At 44.5% G+C, this 18,282-nt stretch overlaps 1 protein-coding gene across 3 annotated transcripts in view; it reads left to right on the top strand.

The window, feature by feature from the left end:
- Window positions 1-12,754, top strand: part of DHX9 (DEAH-box helicase 9) — a 37,988-nt gene extending 25,234 nt beyond the window's left edge. For all 3 annotated transcript variants that reach the window (XM_015423850.1, XM_015423849.1, XM_015423851.1), the window contains 13 exons: window positions 19-119; window positions 895-1,108; window positions 1,265-1,359; window positions 1,478-1,551; window positions 2,453-2,605; window positions 3,875-4,035; window positions 5,195-5,306; window positions 6,060-6,221; window positions 6,331-6,458; window positions 7,640-7,869; window positions 9,461-9,576; window positions 10,728-10,928; window positions 12,431-12,754. In XM_015423850.1, the coding sequence (XP_015279336.1) occupies window positions 19-119; window positions 895-1,108; window positions 1,265-1,359; window positions 1,478-1,551; window positions 2,453-2,605; window positions 3,875-4,035; window positions 5,195-5,306; window positions 6,060-6,221; window positions 6,331-6,458; window positions 7,640-7,869; window positions 9,461-9,576; window positions 10,728-10,928; window positions 12,431-12,716 (2,033 nt within the window). In that variant the 3' untranslated portion in view covers window positions 12,717-12,754. The remainder of the gene's footprint in view (window positions 1-18; window positions 120-894; window positions 1,109-1,264; window positions 1,360-1,477; window positions 1,552-2,452; window positions 2,606-3,874; window positions 4,036-5,194; window positions 5,307-6,059; window positions 6,222-6,330; window positions 6,459-7,639; window positions 7,870-9,460; window positions 9,577-10,727; window positions 10,929-12,430) is intronic.
- Window positions 12,755-18,282: the final 5,528 nt, after the last annotated feature.

Below are 18,282 nucleotides of genomic sequence, written 5' to 3'. Positions count from 1 at the left end.
AAATTTTTTGTGTCGCAGAGTATTTCCTGGAAGATTGCATTCAGATGACAAGATTCATTCCACCACCAAAGGAGAAGAAGAAGAAAGATAGGGATGATGAAGGTGGTGAAGATGATGATGTACGTTATTAGGGATTCTTCCTCCTCCTGTGTTTTAATTTCAGCAGTGCTCACAAGAGCCAGAATAACACTGTTTATTTTTGCCCTGCCTCTCAGCGTAACTGCTCGTAAGGCAGCCTTCAGCAAAAGAATATTAACCTAAAATATTTATGTCTTGCACTCAGTCTGGTGGTTCCTAAGGCAGCTGCAATAGCAACAAAATAACAGGAAGCAGGAAAACTGTGAGCTATAGCAGAAAGCAGAAGAGCCCAAAAATAATAAAATCAACCAGCAACGGAAACTTTACCAGTTTAAAAAAAATGTATACCCTGCCTCATTAGTGGAATGTTGCCAAGATAGCTTCCATCAGGTTTAAAAATACATTAAAGGCTGCAGACCACCCTCACTACCATGAACCTTCTTGTATCGCCAGTGTTGGTGACGCATGGTAATATTTTCATTAGTTCACTAGTTCTCTGGATTCCTTATTCCACTGGATGATAAGTCAGCCCTTGATGTATGAGTTCTTGTAGGGTACTTAAGGATGCTTACAGGGGGATGAGCGAAGTGGCTAGATACTGTAAGGTTATCATTTTGGCACCAGATCACATAAATCGTATTCCTGGAAGCAGGGCCAGAATAGTGTTCTCTGAGAACGGAGCCTACCAGTGCTGTCCTTTCTGTTCAGGGTATTCATGCCTCTTTCTGCATATCTGACCTCTTGAGAGCATGCTGCAGAAACATCTTCAGGGAGAGGCATTTTAATCTGGTGATGCCTGTCTCTTCTTTTTTACAGGCCAACTGCAACCTTATCTGTAGTGGTGATTATGGCCCAGAAACAAAACGTTGCATGGCCCAGCTGAATGAGAAGGAAACCCCTTTTGAGCTCATCGAGGCTCTCTTGAAATACATCGAGACCTTGAATGCTCCGGGAGCAGTCCTCGTCTTCTTGCCCGGCTGGAATTTGATATACACCATGCAGAAATATTTGGAAATGAACCCACACTTTGGTACAAAGCATTGTCTGTCCTGACCCATTCTTGGAGTGTTCATAAAAGTGATAAAGATTTCCCTGCACGCAAGGAAAGCGTGAATGGCAGCATTTAAAGCGTGAGGGGGGATGCACAGGCGCCTTAAGTGTTCACCTCTGTTTATTCTTATCACAGGACTCCAGCGGTACAGAATTCTTCCTCTGCATTCCCAAATTCCTCGAGAGGAGCAGCGCAGAGTGTTTGACCCAGTTCCTAATGGTATCACCAAGGTGAACCTCTCTATATAATAATCTGGCAAGGACGATATGAAATAGTATGGATAAGCCGGAAATACTTGCATGGGTAAATTTGCTGGAATAAAACTGACATGCCTGTTTGTCTTCACAGGTAATCTTATCCACCAATATTGCAGAGACCAGCATTACCATCAATGATGTGGTCTATGTTATCGACTCCTGCAAGTGAGTTTTTGATGCTTTTTGTTTAATTTGTCTACAAAAGGGTTTTTGTGGTGATACTGTGTTAATGTCCAGCAAGCCAGAAGGCCTAGGATTAAGCCTGCAGAGTTCTTTTTCTTCTTTTTGTAATTATGAAATACCGGGCTAAAATACACTTATTAGCCAGTTGGTCTGCTCTACCTTGGCAAACTTCCCAACTTCCCTGGGTGATAGGAGCAGAGGTCATTTCGGGGGGGAACGCAGGGGAACGCAGTTCCCCCGGGTGAGGTGCAGGGGGCGGGGCACATGACGAAGCCCCGCCCCCTGCTTCCGGCCGCCCCGCTTCCAGCCCTCATTCAGCTAGGAGGAGGCAGGAGAAGAGGGAGGGTAAGTTGCTTCCTCCCCGCCTCTCCCCACCCCTGCCTGCTTGGGGCCAGGGAGGGCCTTGGTGGGGCTTCCTCGCACTCCCGCTGGCCTTGCAGGTCCACCGCCGGGCCCCTGATGTCAGGGGGTGTGGCATATGCTAATGAGTTATGCTAATGAGTTCCACTAGCTCTTTTTCTACGAAATGACCCCTGGATAGGAGAGGGTGCATGTTGCAGTGTCCAGTGGTCTGCTCATCTTCTCTGACTTTAATGGGGAATGGTTGCCTGAGCTATAGAGAACAAACCCACTGTCTTAAATTTTGATTATTGAATAGAGGTATCATTTTGGTGTTACTGCACACACAAGTGTCAGGGCTGCAAGTCAAAGAGTGAGTTCTTCCCGCCATGCTTTAGTGTACGAGTTCTCTGGGGTTTCTTCTAACACCGCGTCTTGAAACTCAGAGGTTGTAAAGACTTGGGGCCCATGACCTCTTCTTATTAGGATACTTTTCAGAATCTGAGGACACGGGAATGTTTGACCTGCAATTTTCATTTGGCAGACAAAAGGTGAAGCTGTTCACTGCTCACAACAACATGACCAACTACGCGACTGTGTGGGCATCAAAAACGAACCTGGAGCAGCGGAAAGGGCGAGCCGGTCGCGTCCGTCCCGGGTTCTGTTTCCATCTTTGCAGCAGAGCTCGCTTTGAAAGGTAGGGTTGTACTCTACTTTGGAAATAACTGAATAGTTTAACTGAAAAATCAGATGAGTAGGGGGGTATTCATGTTGCCGAGGGCTTCCATTGAGAAAAACTGCAGCCTGCATTAACGGCCAGCACTGGCGTTTATTAGGTGAAGCCCGAATGCAACGGCATGAACTTCTTGTAACTTCAACATAGAATTAATGGTTGGGCCGTTTCTGCCTTCATTAAGAGGACTGATGTGCATGACAGAGAGTGAAATAGACATCTCATCTGAGAACCAGTTTGGTGTAGTAGTTAAGTGCGCGGTCTCTAACCTGGGAGAACCGGGGTTGGTTCCCCACTCCTCCACATGCAGCTGCTGGATGACCTTGGGAAAGCCATAGTTCTGTCACAGCTGTTGTCTCATGAGCAGTCCTTGAAAGAGCTCTCTCAGCCCCACCTACCTCACAGGGTGTCTGTTGTGGGGAGGGGAAGGGAAGGGAGTTTGTAAGCCGCTCTGAGACTCCGAGTGAAGGGCGGGGTATAAATCCAATCTCTTCTTCTTTTTCATAAGTGCTGACTCACCATACTTCAGTTCACGTTTTGATTCTAAGGATAAGTTGACTTTTGGGGAGCCTGAGATTTGTTACATTAATGAAATTAAGTGCAGCAGAGAGCACTCGTTGGGCTACACACACAGCAACTTGGGTTGCAGTCCTAAGAACACTTCCTTGGGAGTAAGCCCCATTCAATAAAATGGCACCTACTCTTGAGCAGACCACTTTTAAGATTGCTCCAGTGTTGGCAGGAGTAGAGCATATAAGCTGCTGTCATCACCGGTGAAGATAAACATTGGGTTGGAGCCTGCCGGTCTGTTCCACTCATGTTAGTAGAAGGATTTGCTGCATTGGCAGAAAGTTCTCTGCACCAAAAGAAGATGCTGGCATCAGTGCAACAGATAGTAGGAATCAGGCCCTACAAAATGCAACTTTTAAAAATCTCCCCCATTTCTCTCTACCTTAACGATATGAGTTACCATTTTTATGCTTTAATGTATTATAAGTAGCACTAAAGAAGAAATCTGGGACTCCTCTCCACATGGAAATACACTGTCGATTGATTGTTCATAGGTAGTTTTGTTCAACTGCTGAATTTCATTACGCTTTATTATAGTTGTACTATATTGCACCGTAAAATGCAAAATGTTTTGCATTGATGTGTCACTTTAATGTTTACGCAACTTACAATAAAAATTACAAATTAAAAAAAAAAAAATCTCCCCCCCACCCCAATGTCTAGGCTTGAGACTCACATGACCCCGGAGATGTTCCGAACGCCGCTGCATGAAATCGCTTTGAGCATCAAGCTGCTACGGCTGGGAGGAATTGGGCAGTTCCTGGCCAAAGCTATAGAGCCACCCCCGTTGGATGCAGTGATTGAAGCAGAGCATACGCTGAGAGGTACTTGGCTGGCCCTGACCTGCCCTCAAGCATAGATGTTGTCCTCTGTCACCTTGGTCGTTCGCCTGTGTTAATTCTGAATGGCATAGTTCAGCCTTGCAAATATGTCTGCCATTTTCAGTGTACAGGACTTTTCTTCCCCGGTTCACCTGCCCATTGGTGTCTGTTCTGGTAATTTGTGGCCCACATATCTGGTAGTCAGTTTGGTGTAGTGGTTAAGTGCACGGGCTCTCATCTGAGAGAACCAGGTTTGTTCCCCCACGCCTTCACTTGCACCTGCTGGATGACCTTGGGCAAGCAATAGTTCTGTCAGAGCTGTTCTCTCAAGGACAGTTCTGGAAAGAGCTCTCTCAGCCCCACCTACCTCACAGGGTGTCTGTTGTGGGGAGGGGGAGGGAAAGGAGTTCGTAAGCTGCTCTGAGACTCCAGGTGAAGGGTGGGGTATAAATCCAATCTCTTCTTCTTCTAAAGGGGGCAGAGGAGATTTCTTTTAAGGTTTCCTGCCTGGTCTCCTAGAGGAACATCTTAATCACTCCAGACAGCCAAATTTGCAATTTAGGATTCTGCCTCTGCCCAGTACTCAAGTCTGATCACTTGCTGGTGCTCATATTTGTAGGGACCCTCCCTGTATACTCACGGTCTGATCAGAGTCCTTTCAAAGCTCCTTTAGGAAAGCTGGGATAAAAACCAATAATGTGATTTTCATCTTGTTTACCATTTTGCAACTCTGTGCAAAAGCAGTAGCAACATTTTTGCCCTGTCACCTTTCTATGCTTAAAGCCAGACTTTAAGACTAGCACCTGCAGAAAACTTTGAGGAAAAATCCTCAGAAGTTAGATTTGAGCCATCTGTGGGTTTGTGCTTCCAGCTTGGCCTCTGGGTTGGCACGGCGTCCTTGGGCAGGCGATTTTCTGTCCTTGTTCCTTGACTGCCTTGCTGGATCCAACCCAGTGTCCGTGATAGCCCAGCATTGTGGTTTGAACGGTGGCCAGTCCAGATTGCCTTCGGGAAGTTTACAAGCTGGACAAGAGGGTGACAGTCTTTCCCTGCTGTTGCCATCGGTATGATTTTAAATGCTTCAACTGGTTGTGAGGACAAGTTTAAAAACCACATGAAACGTGAACACATTTTGCTACTACCATCGCGGCTTTTGTTTCAGAGCTGGATGCTTTGGACTCAAACGATGAGTTGACCCCGCTCGGGCGAATTTTGGCCAGGCTCCCGATTGAACCTCGCCTTGGGAAGATGATGATAATGGGATGCATTTTCTAGTAAGTGCTGTTTGCAAGGTTAGAAAAATATGTGAGTAAATGGAGTCCTGATGGATGTGGCAGTTTATGATAGAGATTAGCATTTTTTTTCTTTAAAGAGGAGACCATATATTTACTCAAAGAAGGAGAGATGCATGTAGATAATATTAAAGAGTTAGGAATGTATTCATTCCTGTGTATTTATGAGAATAATGAAGGCCTATAGTGGTACTGTGTGGTATAGTGGAGCTGCGGTGGCTCAAGTGGTTAAGACGCTGAACTGCAGGCTGTGGAAGGTCAGTAGTTCAGCAGTTCGAGACCCGGGTGCCGCATGACGGAGTGAGCGCCCGTCTCTAGTTCCAGCTCCTGCCAACCTAGCAGTTCGAAAGCAAGAAATTGCAAGTAGATAAATAGGTACCACTTCAGTGGGAAGGGAACAGCGTTCCGTGCGCCTTGGTGTTTAGTCATGCCGGCCACATGACCACGGAGAGGTCTTCGGACAGCGCTGGCTCTTCGGCTTGGAAACGGAGATGAGCACCGCAACCCTAGAGTCGGACTCGACTGGCTTTCGAGCAAGGAAACCTTTACCTCTACCTTTATAGTGGTACAATGCCTCCTGTCTCTGCTTCCGATCTCTAACATCCACACTAATGCAGTCTGCTGTATATTTTTGAGGATTTGGCTTGTAGATAAAGTATCAAGATTTATTGAAATCAGGCTCTGGAACCTGGTTCAAAGAGCAGGAGAAAATGGATTTTGTGGTCTCTGTTTCAGTGTGGGAGACGCTGTGTGCACCATCTCTGCCGCCACCTGCTTCCCAGAGCCTTTCATCAGTGAAGGGAAGAGGCTCGGTTATGTCCACAGGAATTTTGCTGGAAACCGTTTTTCTGATCACGTGGCCCTGCTTTCAGTCTTCCAGGCCTGGGATGATGCAAGGTAATTTTGCCCGTGGACAGTTGGCATTCCACTTGGCCCTCTTATGGAACGGTTCCATCAGTTGGTTGCAAGTCAGCCCTGTTTCCCGTTCTGTTTTCCCCGTTTGCAGAATGGGTGGGGAAGATGCCGAGATCCGGTTCTGTGAGCACAAGAGGCTCAACATGGCCACACTCCGCATGACCTGGGAAGCCAAAGTGCAGCTGAAAGATATCCTCGTCAATTCTGGCTTCCCGGAAGGTAAGGTGCCGGGGGGAACACGGGTAATTTGGGTGTTGCTTTTTTGGGGAAATATTTGGAAGGCGGTCCAGTAAATGAATGGATGATGTTGAAGGTTCAAGAAGAATTTCTTGCCATAGTTGTCTCCTTACTCAGAAACTTATTTTTTAAAAAAAGATACAAAATTCGGGAGGCTGTGGCTATTTTGATGCAGGGAGCCGCCTCCTGCTGTTGCCTCTTGTGTGGAAGTGGCTGATGACAGGAGGAAGCAAAAGTATGTGGAAAGCACACAAAAATTTAAAACTTGGCCAGAGCTTCTTGTCTTCCCTCCAGAAATTGTACAAATTCTTCCTTGGTTGCTTCCACCATTTGCTGTTGGAGATTATTTCTGCAATCATCTTAATCCCATTTTTGGACAAAATACCATAAACACAGAATGGGTTTTAAAGATACGTGAAGAGCTGTCTGCACCCACAGAGACCGGCTCCGTCCTCTGCTGCCAGGGGGTGTTCCCAGCTGCCCTAGCTTCCATCTCCTTGTTTGGGGAAAGGGAAGGTAGTGTTGGATCCCCAAGCATCGAGAATAAATCCACGTTTCAAAGAAAGCAAAGTTTATTTCAAAGCATTGGAAAGATACTCAAACACGTTCTTTGTTAGAACTGGGGACCAGCAGTTAGGGCAGACATGATAAAGGGATTCAAGTTAGATACAGAACCAATGGATAACGTTCCCGCCGGCGGGCAGGAGAAAACGGTTGCTTGCTCAGATCTTGGGAACCAGGCAAACAGTAGACACAACACAGGTGCAGTTCTCAGGCTTGAGAAATAACAAGCTAGCAGCGAAGCATACTCTCCCCCTCACATCCTCCAGTTGGTTTTACTTTGGCATTACAGCAGGCAAACACATAGGTCAGCTGGCAGGGACAGGGATCACATATGTACAACCAGAAGTCACACAGAACACCATGGCAGCTTGCTGACAGGTAGTAGGTCTGTTCATTTCAAAGAGTTTGAGCTAAAGAATAAAGTTGACATTTAGCCTGTTCACTGCAGTCTGGTCTCTTACATTCAAAGGATGCCAAGTTCACGGCTCTTTGGAAACAGAGTGGCAAACCGAAAAGACGGGCCTGTGAGGACTAGCTAGACTTTTTAGTTGCTCTGTGCACGAAGCAGAGAAAAGCCAAGTTTTCTGTTCTCTTCCCAGACTGTTTGATGACACAGATATTTAACAACACTGGACCAGACAACAATCTGGATGTCGTTATCTCTCTGCTGGCCTTTGGCTTGTACCCCAATGTCTGCTTCCACAAGGAGAAGAGGAAGATTCTAACCACTGAGGGGCGCAACGCCCTAATCCACAAATCCTCTGTCAACTGCCCATTCAGCAGTCAAGACATGAAGTACCCTTCTCCCTTCTTTGTTTTTGGGGAAAAGGTAGGCAGGCCTGAAACAAATGTCAAATCATCTTGTTCTTTTGAATGTACCTTTCGACTTGGTGTATTTTTTTTCCTAATGAAAACCTTTTAGTTGAAATGTGCTAGTTTACCTGTCCTGTGTCTGTATCCTTATAGTCAGAAGATCTCATGTGCTGTGCAGCAGGGTACCTGAATTGCATGACCCGTACCCTGGTGCGATACTATTAAAAACAGCATTCTTTATTATTGGGAAATGACTTCTCAACCTTAGTAGGCTGAGGTCAGTTGTCGGTCAATTTAGTTGTATCCCATCACCTTAAAATCTAAAATTTACAGAAATTTTGAAGCCACAGGGAAAACCCAAAATTTATGCAATGATTTCCTATCAAACATAGATTGCTTATACTGATTTAACAAAAGAGAATGCATCATTTATAAGTTAGCATATAAAATTGTAGTGTTTGGCAAATATGTGGAATTAAAATTGTTTTCTGCAAGAAAAATTGCAGGTATACCCCAAACCTGACGAAGTGTTGCAAACTGCTGTACCCTGTGCTACCAAAGCACATATATCTTGATTTGCGCCATCTGAGAGGCAGGAAAAAATAGCAGTTGAAGGTAGAAATCATACTCTGTAGTAAACAAAAGAAAGTGCATTATTTGGACAGAAACATTGTCAACATAGGTCTCTGAGCAAATTTGTATATTGTTAAACATTATAACATTGAAAATTGGACTCTTTAGTAATATATTATTAAACATTATAGCACATTGTTGCCAAATTTCATTTCAGCAACAACAAAAATTTGCACTACAGTATACATTGAGTTTATCATTATTTAATGCTGTAAATTAGGGGCAGGAGCCCTGGCTTACTGGTAGAGCGTCTGCTTGGCATGCAGAAGGTCCCAGGTTCAATCCCTGGTGTGTCCAGTTAAAAAGATAAGGTTGTACGGGACGGGAAAGACCTCACCTGAAATACTTGAGAGCTGCTGCCAGTCGGAGTTGACGGTACAGACTTTGATGTACCAATAAGGCAACTTCATGAGTCCATTGTTTTTCACACAAATTTTTATAATACCAATTTTGAGTAAAACCATGTCTTTCATTTCACTCATTCCAAAAAAAGGGGGAAAGTAGTTTTTTTCTGGCCCTTCACATCTTTAAGCTGAGTTGTATAGCATTTCTGCAGCTCTAGTATGCCAAATACCATGTTTTTAATGCCCACTGAAAGGAACACGTAGTTGGTTTCCAAGGACAGCAAACACAAAGCAGTATATACTCTTATCTGTACTTTGAGACCTATCTTGTACGTTTTTATATGCTGCTCAAATAACTTGGAGTCCAGTATGTGGGTTTTCTCTCCCAGAATGATAAAATCAGATGCATTTTAGGATGGTAGAGTCAAAGTTGGGGGGGTGGGGGGTGGGAGGCTAGTTAGTGATAGGACAGAAATGGGTTCCACTATTTCGGTGCTGGGAAGGTTTTAGTCTCTGCTATGACCACAGCATTTAGAAATTTGTTCTTTGAAATGTGAATGCTGCATGTCATGTTTTCATGCTATGCACCAGATCCCGTGCTTGGGTGATGTATATTTGTTCCATTTGCAGATCCGGACACGAGCCATTTCTGCCAAAGCCATGACCTTAGTGAGCCCTTTGCAGCTGCTTCTGTTTGGCTCAAAGAAAGTGGTGTCTGATGGCAGTCTTATTATACTGGATGACTGGTATGGACTTTTGGCGGAGAGTGGAAGTGAAATGCATGAGTGGGTGCTTGGGAGGTACAGCAGCTGGCTTCTTGGCTGTATAAGTCAAGATGTGGAAAAACAGAGGAATTTTGTCAGAATGTTTTGTGGGGGGGAGTGTTTCACAACTTCCTTCCATTAAATCAAAGTCTCGTATTGGATGAATCCTAGAGGACCCAATATGAACAAGAGCCACTGTGCAGCAATTGTGGAAATTTTGCACTCCCCCCCCCCCCAATCATGATTGTTATAATCCTTACCTAGGAAACCTTTCTGACCTCACTATTTATTTTATTCAATTTATATCCTGCCCTCCCCGTATAGCAGGCTCAGGGTGGGTTACATAAAATTTGGTAGAAAAATATGACGATGTCATTCATCCAGTGCAAGTTATTAAAAGCAGAAATTTGTATTTTAAGTAGTACTGGGCGGCTTCTGTTTTAGAGTTTGCTGCAGTTCCTTTGTATCTTAGAGCTAATAACTGACTGCATGACCAATATTGATGGCAGTGTTGCTGCATAAGATATGGCAGTAAGAGAGAAGAATGCAGCAGTTTTAAAAAGTGTGTTGATGGCATTACGGTAAAAAGCCCAGTAGCACCTTTAAGACTAACAAACTGAATCATAGTATAAGCTTTCGAGAAACACAGCTCTCTTCATCAGATGCATCTGATGAAGAGAGCTGTGTTTCTTGAAAGCTTATGCTACAATAAAGCTTGTTAGTCTTAAAGGTGCTACTGGGCCTTTTACTATTTTGCAGCAACAGACTAACACGGTTAACTCCTCTGGATCGATGGCAGTATGGAAAACTTCTTGAGGTGTCTTCTTCCTCTTTTCCTGCTAAAATAGCTGGGGATCTCTCAGAATCCTTGCAGCGTTACTGTAGCTTTTGAGGACAGTGAATAAGTGTATAGAGTTAAATCGTTCTATTCGCCCAGTCTGAAAAAAGTCAGGGTGGTACAACAGACAGGAACCAAGAGTTCTCATAATAAAATGGAAATAAAAGTATAGTTTGTGTTGACCTGTAGCTACTAGCGACTAGAAGTCTTGGTTGCTTTGTGGAATGCCTTCTGCCCCAGCTGAGTGGTACGTTAATGGTGGATATGTTCATTTGAAACTTCCTTCTCCGCTTAGGATCAAGTTGTGTATGCCGCACAACGCTGGCGCCTGTATTGCTGCCTTGCGAGCGGCAATGGAAGCCCTTGTGGTAGAAGTAACCAAGAACCCAGAAATCATCAGCCAGTTGGACCAGCTGAACGAGCAAATGTTGTCTGTCATACGGCAGATCTCCAGACCCACCGCTGCTGGCATCAACCTTACCTCAGGCAGCACAAGGTAAGCGCCAGCCTACTGTGCCCAGAAATGTGTATCCCTTGCTGCAGTTTCATTGGCTAGAGATCAGAAAGCAGATGGGTCTTGCTTATCGTTTGGTTGAGAACGCTGTATCCCAACGGGAAAGATAAGCCATAAATTACATAAATTACAATTTGGAGATGTGCATTCCGCAGAACTGCTGATTAGAATTATTGCTGGCTTTTAAGCAGCGATATGACTAGAGACAGTTTAAACAAAGCATTTGGCATAACTCGCAGGTTGCCAACTAAGGTAGGAGTGATTCTTGATAAAGAGTTTGTAGAAACGGAGAGAAATCCGTAGAATTGCAATTGGAAGTTTCCTTTAACCAGTGAAGTGGAGAGAAGCAGATATATGGACTTACCTGTTAAGAATTGGTAGTTGAAAATGATTGTATGATTTATTCATATAGTAGAAACATGTGAAATGTTGGTACTAATTATACTGTTGTACCTTACTACTGCGTATCATTTGGTTAAGACAGGAAGCAAAGTTAGACAAAATGCCCTGTCTTCTCAGTGGAGGGAGGTAAACTGTGAGGTCCATAGAGAACTATGCTAGATATTTGTATTTAACAAATCTGAAGGCTTTATGAATTGATGTAAAAATGTTCAGGGTGGTAAAATAACGCAAACAGTGCAGACCTCCACAAGGGCCTTACGTGACAGTTCAGGCAATAAAATGGTAGATAAGATTCCAGAAGTGCAAAGGAATGTATATGGTGAAAGACATGTACACTGATGGTTTCCTAATTGCTTGTAATTTCTTAGGAAAGGCTGTTTGAAAATATTTTCCCTGCCCTGACCTGGATAGCCCAGGCAAGGCTGATCTCGTCAGATCTCAGAAGCTAAGCAGGGTCGCCTCTGGCAAGTACTTGGATGGGAGACCTCCTTGGAATACCAGAGGCAGGAGGTGGGGAGCAGGCTTTGCTCAGCCACCTCTCTGAATATCCTCCAAGCCCCCAGTAGGAGTCAGTCACCAGAGGTCGTCATGACTTCCAGGTGCGCGCACACACACACACACACACACATGAAAAAGACAAAAAAAACCCACAAAACCTGAAAAGTTTTTCCCCTGTGTGTTGCATTGGGGAAAAGGTAAACACATGCTGGAGACAAGAAGGGAAGTTCAGAACATTGTGGTAGCTCCAGACAGGCCAAGGTATGATAGAGAGCTTGAGAAGGTACAAAAAAGGGTACAGAGTGGGCAGCCTTAAATCTGTTAAAGGCTTTAAAACGTGAAGTTTTTTTTTTTAACTTCCATAGTTAAAGGGTGAAAGGGTACAGGTGTCTGCAGTTGACAAGTGGTGTAAAGAAAGAAAAATCGTCCTCAGAGCACCGTGTTGTTAAAACGTTAAAAGTTCCTTCTGTACTCTTAAAGTCACCAGTGGGAAATAATGATTTCTTAACGCAAGAGCTGTAGTTGTATAGACATTGTACAGAAGTTTGTATAGGCATGAATAATGGCTTTAATTTTGTCCCTAGATATGGTGATGGACCTCGCCCACCCAAAATGGCTCGATATGACAATGGAGGAGGCTACCGAGGAAGAGGAGGCGGTGGCTACAGGGGTGGCTATAACTCTTTCGGTGGTGGAGGAGGAGGATATTCAAGGGGCGGAGGTGGCTATAGAGGAGGAGGTGGTGGTGGTGTTGGCGGCGGCGGTTTTAGGCGACCTGTTGGGGGTTTTCGAGGCGCAGGTGGAGGTGGAGGATTCCAAAGTGGGGGCAATAGAGGAGGTGGCTTCAGAGGAGGGTGGAGTGGTTACTGAGGAAACCAGTTACAAGCACAAAATGATGCATGCTCTTGTTTACTTCCATAAAATCATTTGTAATGTAGAAGTGTTCCTACTTCTGAGTTTCATTTTGAATACTGATATGTATGTAAAATATTCTGATTGCTGTAATAGTATTACATAATGTGTTCAGTTCATTCCTAATAAAAACATCTTTTCTTTTTCTTTTAGTCCTATCCTGGACAATACTTTGGTTTTGCTTAGTACTTTACCTTGAGGCAAACTGAAGGAGTCACAAAGCGCATCAAGCATGCAGTAAAATACTGACTCCAGAATGTCCAAAGCCATGTACTCCACTCAAGAAGTGCAAAGAGGTCTCACAAGAGGCAAAAGTAGGAACTGATAGCTACTGATCAGGGCAGGTTCCAGGCTGAGGTCTAAATCCCAGAGTAATTTGGACAGCCAATAATCCGATGGGAACAGCAGCAAAGAGGCAAGGGCACATTGTTGGTGCCAGACACTGGATTTTTCCACTCACAAGATATTGGTATTCTTGAGCAGGCAGCAAGCTCAATTTGGAGCCAGGTTCGGGTCACAAGGGTAGAGGTTTGAGTTAAAGAGGAAATGTCTTTGAGTAACCTTAGTGCACTCTGTTAACTTAACCGACCTCATAGAAAAAATGAGGGAGAATCCTTCATGCCGCTAAACTCCTTGGGGAAAGGGTGAAATATAAACATGCTTAATGGATACAGACAGGGAATGCGAACGCAGCAGGATCCTTTATTCTAAAACTACTGTAGTAGCTTGAGAGGGCGTGGTAAGCAGCCTGACTTCCCAGTAACGGGACAGGTTAGATTTCTCTCTAGCTTGTTCTTTCCCAGGAACAGTGATTTGATTAGGCATGGTTGTATTTCATTTCTGCTTGCTCTCAGTCCTCTCAGTCAACAGTGGGAGGGCTTCTAATGTCCTGGCCCTACTGGTGGACCTCCTGATGGCACTGGTATTTCTGGCCACTGTGTGACACAGAGTGTTGGACTGTATGGGCCTTCAGCCTGATCCAACATTGGTGTCTCTTATGTTCTTATGATAGTGCTACAGGCCAGAAATTCTGCTTCTTGATGTCAGGTAACTAGCAAATAGGTGGTTCCACATACTCAAGATGGAGGGGAAGAGAGGACATGTGGGGTGGGAGAGTAAACCAGCCAATGCAAGCTAAAGGCCGAACAAATCACACTGGATTCTCAATACATTCTGAACAAATTAAATATCCTTTTAATAGACATATCTGTAATCTGCAGAACATTCCCATTATAAACCAAAGAAGAACAAAGACATTTCGATGTATTGTCTTTGTCAGTGGCCCCTTTACACAATTTTATAAAGCCTACTTTTCCAGAAGGCCTACAATTTGAATGTATTAAGTGCAGATAAATACTACTGACAGAGACAATTCATCAAAACATGTTTGGTCACTTATGGTTTATAATGGGAATACAATGCAGTGCAGATTAATAAAAAAATTATCTGTAAAGTCTATGTTAATTTCTTTGGATGGTATTGATTCCTTGGAATGGAATAGCTTTTCTTATTTATATCTCTGCTCCTCAATCCTTTTTGGTTCAGTTCAGGCAGGAGAGACCAACAAAAATGGATGCTTGATGGCAAGAGAAATATGCCTATGTGATATGATCCCAAAAATGAGTGCTGGAAGCTCTTGATCTGGATAGATCTCTTGTTTTGACTCTGGTCAAGGACACAAGTCTGGATTCGTTGCTAGAAGAACTTGTTACCACTAAGATAAATGAGGAAGTGTGCTTGCAAATGAAAGCTTATACCTTGAATAACAAATCTTGTTGGTCTTAAAAGTGCCACTGGGCTTAAACTTTGTTCTTTTGTCATCACTAAGGGCAGGATGAGTCTCAGGTGTCACATGAGGTGAACTGGTTAGAAAGGACTCTCAGGAAGCCATGTAATGAATTTACTTTTATGGGTATGATGCATATTTTTTATATCTTCGACATGGTCTCTGTGCTTCACCCCCATGGGGATACAGTGCTCCTGTGGGTGTGAATGCACAGGTGACCACTTGAAGATCACCAGTTACAGGTAAACAACCTGTTTATCTTCGACGTGGTCTCTGTGCTTCACACCCACAGGCGCACTGTATCCCCATGGGTGTGAATGCACAGATGACCACTCGAGATCACCAGTTACAGGTAAGCAACCTGTTTTTATTAATTATTTCACTTTATATCCCGCCCTTCCCTCGAACGGGCTCGGGATGCCTCACAACAATAAAAACAAACAATCTAAATTAATACAATAAATAATACAATAAAACCAGTTAGACATTAAAAGTATTTAAAGTGGGCAGTGCAGTGCAATTAATTCCAGTTACTACAGCTGGGAAAAATAAGTGGGCCAATGCCGAGCCATGATGGTGTCATGTAGCAGCAATAGGGAGGCCAGCTGGTAGATGCCCGCTGCCTCAACCAAAGGCCTGGCGGAACAGCTCCGTTTTACAGGCCCTGCGAAACGGCTGCACCAGGTCTTGCAGGACCCTGATCTCAATCGGGAGCATGTTCCACCAGGCCGGGGCCAGGATGAAAATGTTGGAGGGTCAGGTAGATGCTCTCTGGTAAAGTAGTAAGAGCTGTATTTGAAGGCCATCCTAATGAAACAGACCTGTAAGCACAAAGCCAGATACCAAAGCAACCCTACTGGTTGATAGGCAGTCTTATTGGCACAGTGCCAAAGCATCAATCATCTCTATTTATACCATACAGTAAATGGAAGTTTTATGATGTCCACTATGGAGATTAGGATCTCCTTGCAGGGCTGGAGTTCACATACTACTGCAGGCTTTTCAATGAATCGATCCACCTTGTACAGCCTCACCAGGGTGTCCAGGGTTGCGGGTGAACCTCAGCCCGAGCTAGCTGCGGAGGACCCAGAGCCCCTGACAAGCTGCAGGATCACCCCTCACGACCCCTGGGACTCACCTGCTGGTAGCAAGGGTCAAGGAAGGCACACTGGTAGCAACTCTGGCTGGCATGGAGCTGGACATGCCAGCCAGGTCAGCCTGATCATGGCAACCAGTCTGGAGGCAGTAGCCTCCAGCATTGCAGCAGTGATGTCCCTACCTGCAAGGAACCTGGAAGGAGGGGCATCGCCCCCCCCCCACCAGAGAAGATGCTTAGTGGGGGTGGCATTGGGCCACCCCTCCAGGGAGCTGCAGGTCGCCTTGAACACAGGTGGACCGGCAAGGGTGACATGAGGTATGGGTGCTTGGTGGTGGTGGGAGGCAGAAGCGAAGGGGGCAATGGGGAAACAGCCCCATGGGATGGCATATGACATACTCAATGGCCTCAGAAGGCCAAGGGAGGGCAACATTGGGGGGCGGCACAGAGTGGGAAATAAAAGCAGGTTCCAGGAAACAGTGGCTAACCACTCCCAGCTGCAAGGGAGTTGTGTCCAACCAGGAGGAGGAACCATCAGGTGATACAACCCTCTCTCCTCCCATTCATTGTGCTGGTTTTACTCTTTAAAAGCACAGAGTAGAGGCCCCTAGAGAATTAACTATTGCCACTATAAAAATAAGCAATACAGATATATTTCCATTTTGTTTTTTCATCACATTCCTCAAAGAAACTTTCAGACAAAACATACTTCAACAATTGATGTTAACAGACTAGGAAATCTATACGTAATATACACTAGAGACTTTGTTTCCTCTGCTTTGAATATATTTGCAACAGATATGGTTTCTTTTTCAGGACATGATGACCGAGGTCAGCACAAACAGTAATCATGTATCTTACATAGTATAAAAGGTGAATTTCCCTGTACATACAACTGTTTTCCATCCTGTTGTACTGTTTGTTGGAGTGGGTTTTTTTGCCTTGAAGGTTCCTTAGGAATCTGATGAACTGAAAGAAGAATGTAGCTAAGGTTGTTGTTCAGTCGCACAGTCGAGTCCGACTCTTTACAAACCCATGGACCACATCACACCAGGCCCTCCTGTCTTCTGCCATCTTCTGGAGTGTGCTCAACAACTTCGTGTTCGTTGCATCGATAACACTGTCTAACCATCTCATCCTTTGCCGTCCCCTTCTTGTACCTTCAGTCCAAGATCAGGGTCTTCTCCAGTGAGTGCTCCCTTCTCATTTGGTGGCCAGAGTATTTGAGCTTCAGCTTCAGTATCTGGCCTTCCAGGGAACAGTCAGGGTTGATTTCTTTTAGGATTAACTGAGTCAATCTCCTTGCAGTCCAAGGAACTCTTAAGAGTCTTCTCCAGGTCCATAATTAGAAAGCATCTATTCTTCACCGCTCGGCCTTCCTTATGGTCCAACTCTTAACCATACATTACTACTGGGAATACCATTGCTTTGACTATATGGATTTTTGTTGGCAGGGTTATGTCTCTACTTTTTATTATGCTGTCTAGGTTTGCCATTGCTTTCCTCCCAAGGAGCAGGCGTCTTATAATTTCATGGCCGCAGTCACCATCTGCAGTGATCTTGGATGCCAGGAACATGAATTCTGTCACTGCTTCCACAACTTCCATTTCTGTTTGCCAAGAAGTAATGGGGCTGGATGCCATGGTCTTAGTTTTTTTGATGTTGAGTTTCAAGCCAACCTTTGCGCTCTCCTCTTTCACTCTTAGCAAGAGACTCTTTAGGTCCTCTTCACTTTCTGCCATTAGAGTGGTATCGTCTGTATATCTGAGGTTGTTGATCTTTTTCCCGGCAGTCTTAATTCCGGCTTGTGATTCATCCAGGCCAGCATTTCACATGATGTACTTTGCATATAAATGAAATAAGCAGGGTGACAATATACATCCTTGTCGTACTCCTTTTCCTATGCTAAACCAGTCAGTTGTTCCATATCCGGTTCTAACTGTTGCTTCTTAACCCTCATACAGGTTTCTCAGGAGACAGGTGGGCTGGGCTGGTACTCCCATCTCTTTAAGGACTTGCCACAGTTTGTTGTGATCCACACAACCAAAGGCTTTAGTGTAGTCAGTGAAGCAGAAGTAGATGTTTTTCTGGTACTTTCATGCTTTCTCCATAATCCAGCGAATGTTGGCAATTTGATCTGTAGTTCTTCTGCCTCTTTGAAATCCAGCTTGTATTTCTGGCTGTTCTCTATCCACGTACTGCTGAAGCCTAGCTTGTAGGATCTTGAGCATGACCTTGTTAGCGTGTGAAATGAGTGCAATTGTGTGATAGTTGGAACATTCCTTGGTATTGCCCTTCTTTGGGATAGGAATGTAAAATCACCTTTTCCAATCCTATGGCCACTGTTGTGTTTTCCAAATTTGCTGGCATATTGAGTGCAGCACTTTAACAGCATCATCTTTTAAGACTTTGAATAGCTCAGCTGGGATACCATAATCTCCGCTAGCTTTGTTGTTAGTAATGCTTTCTAATGCCGATTTGACTTCGCACTCCAGGATGTCTGGCTCAAGGTCAGTGATCACACCATTGTGGTTGTCAAGGACATTGAGGTCCTTCTTGTATAGTTCTTCTGTGTATTCTTGCCACCTCTTCCTAATCTCTTCTGCTTCTGTTAGGTCCCTGCCATTTTTGTCCTTTATCAT

The sequence above is a fragment of the Gekko japonicus genome, unplaced genomic scaffold (assembly GCF_001447785.1).
Source record: "Gekko japonicus isolate JY-2015 unplaced genomic scaffold, Gekko_japonicus_V1.1 scaffold281, whole genome shotgun sequence".
Taxonomy (NCBI): domain Eukaryota; kingdom Metazoa; phylum Chordata; class Lepidosauria; order Squamata; family Gekkonidae; genus Gekko; species Gekko japonicus.
Note: the sequence above shows the minus strand (reverse complement) of the source record. Positions and strands in the feature narration are given on the sequence as shown.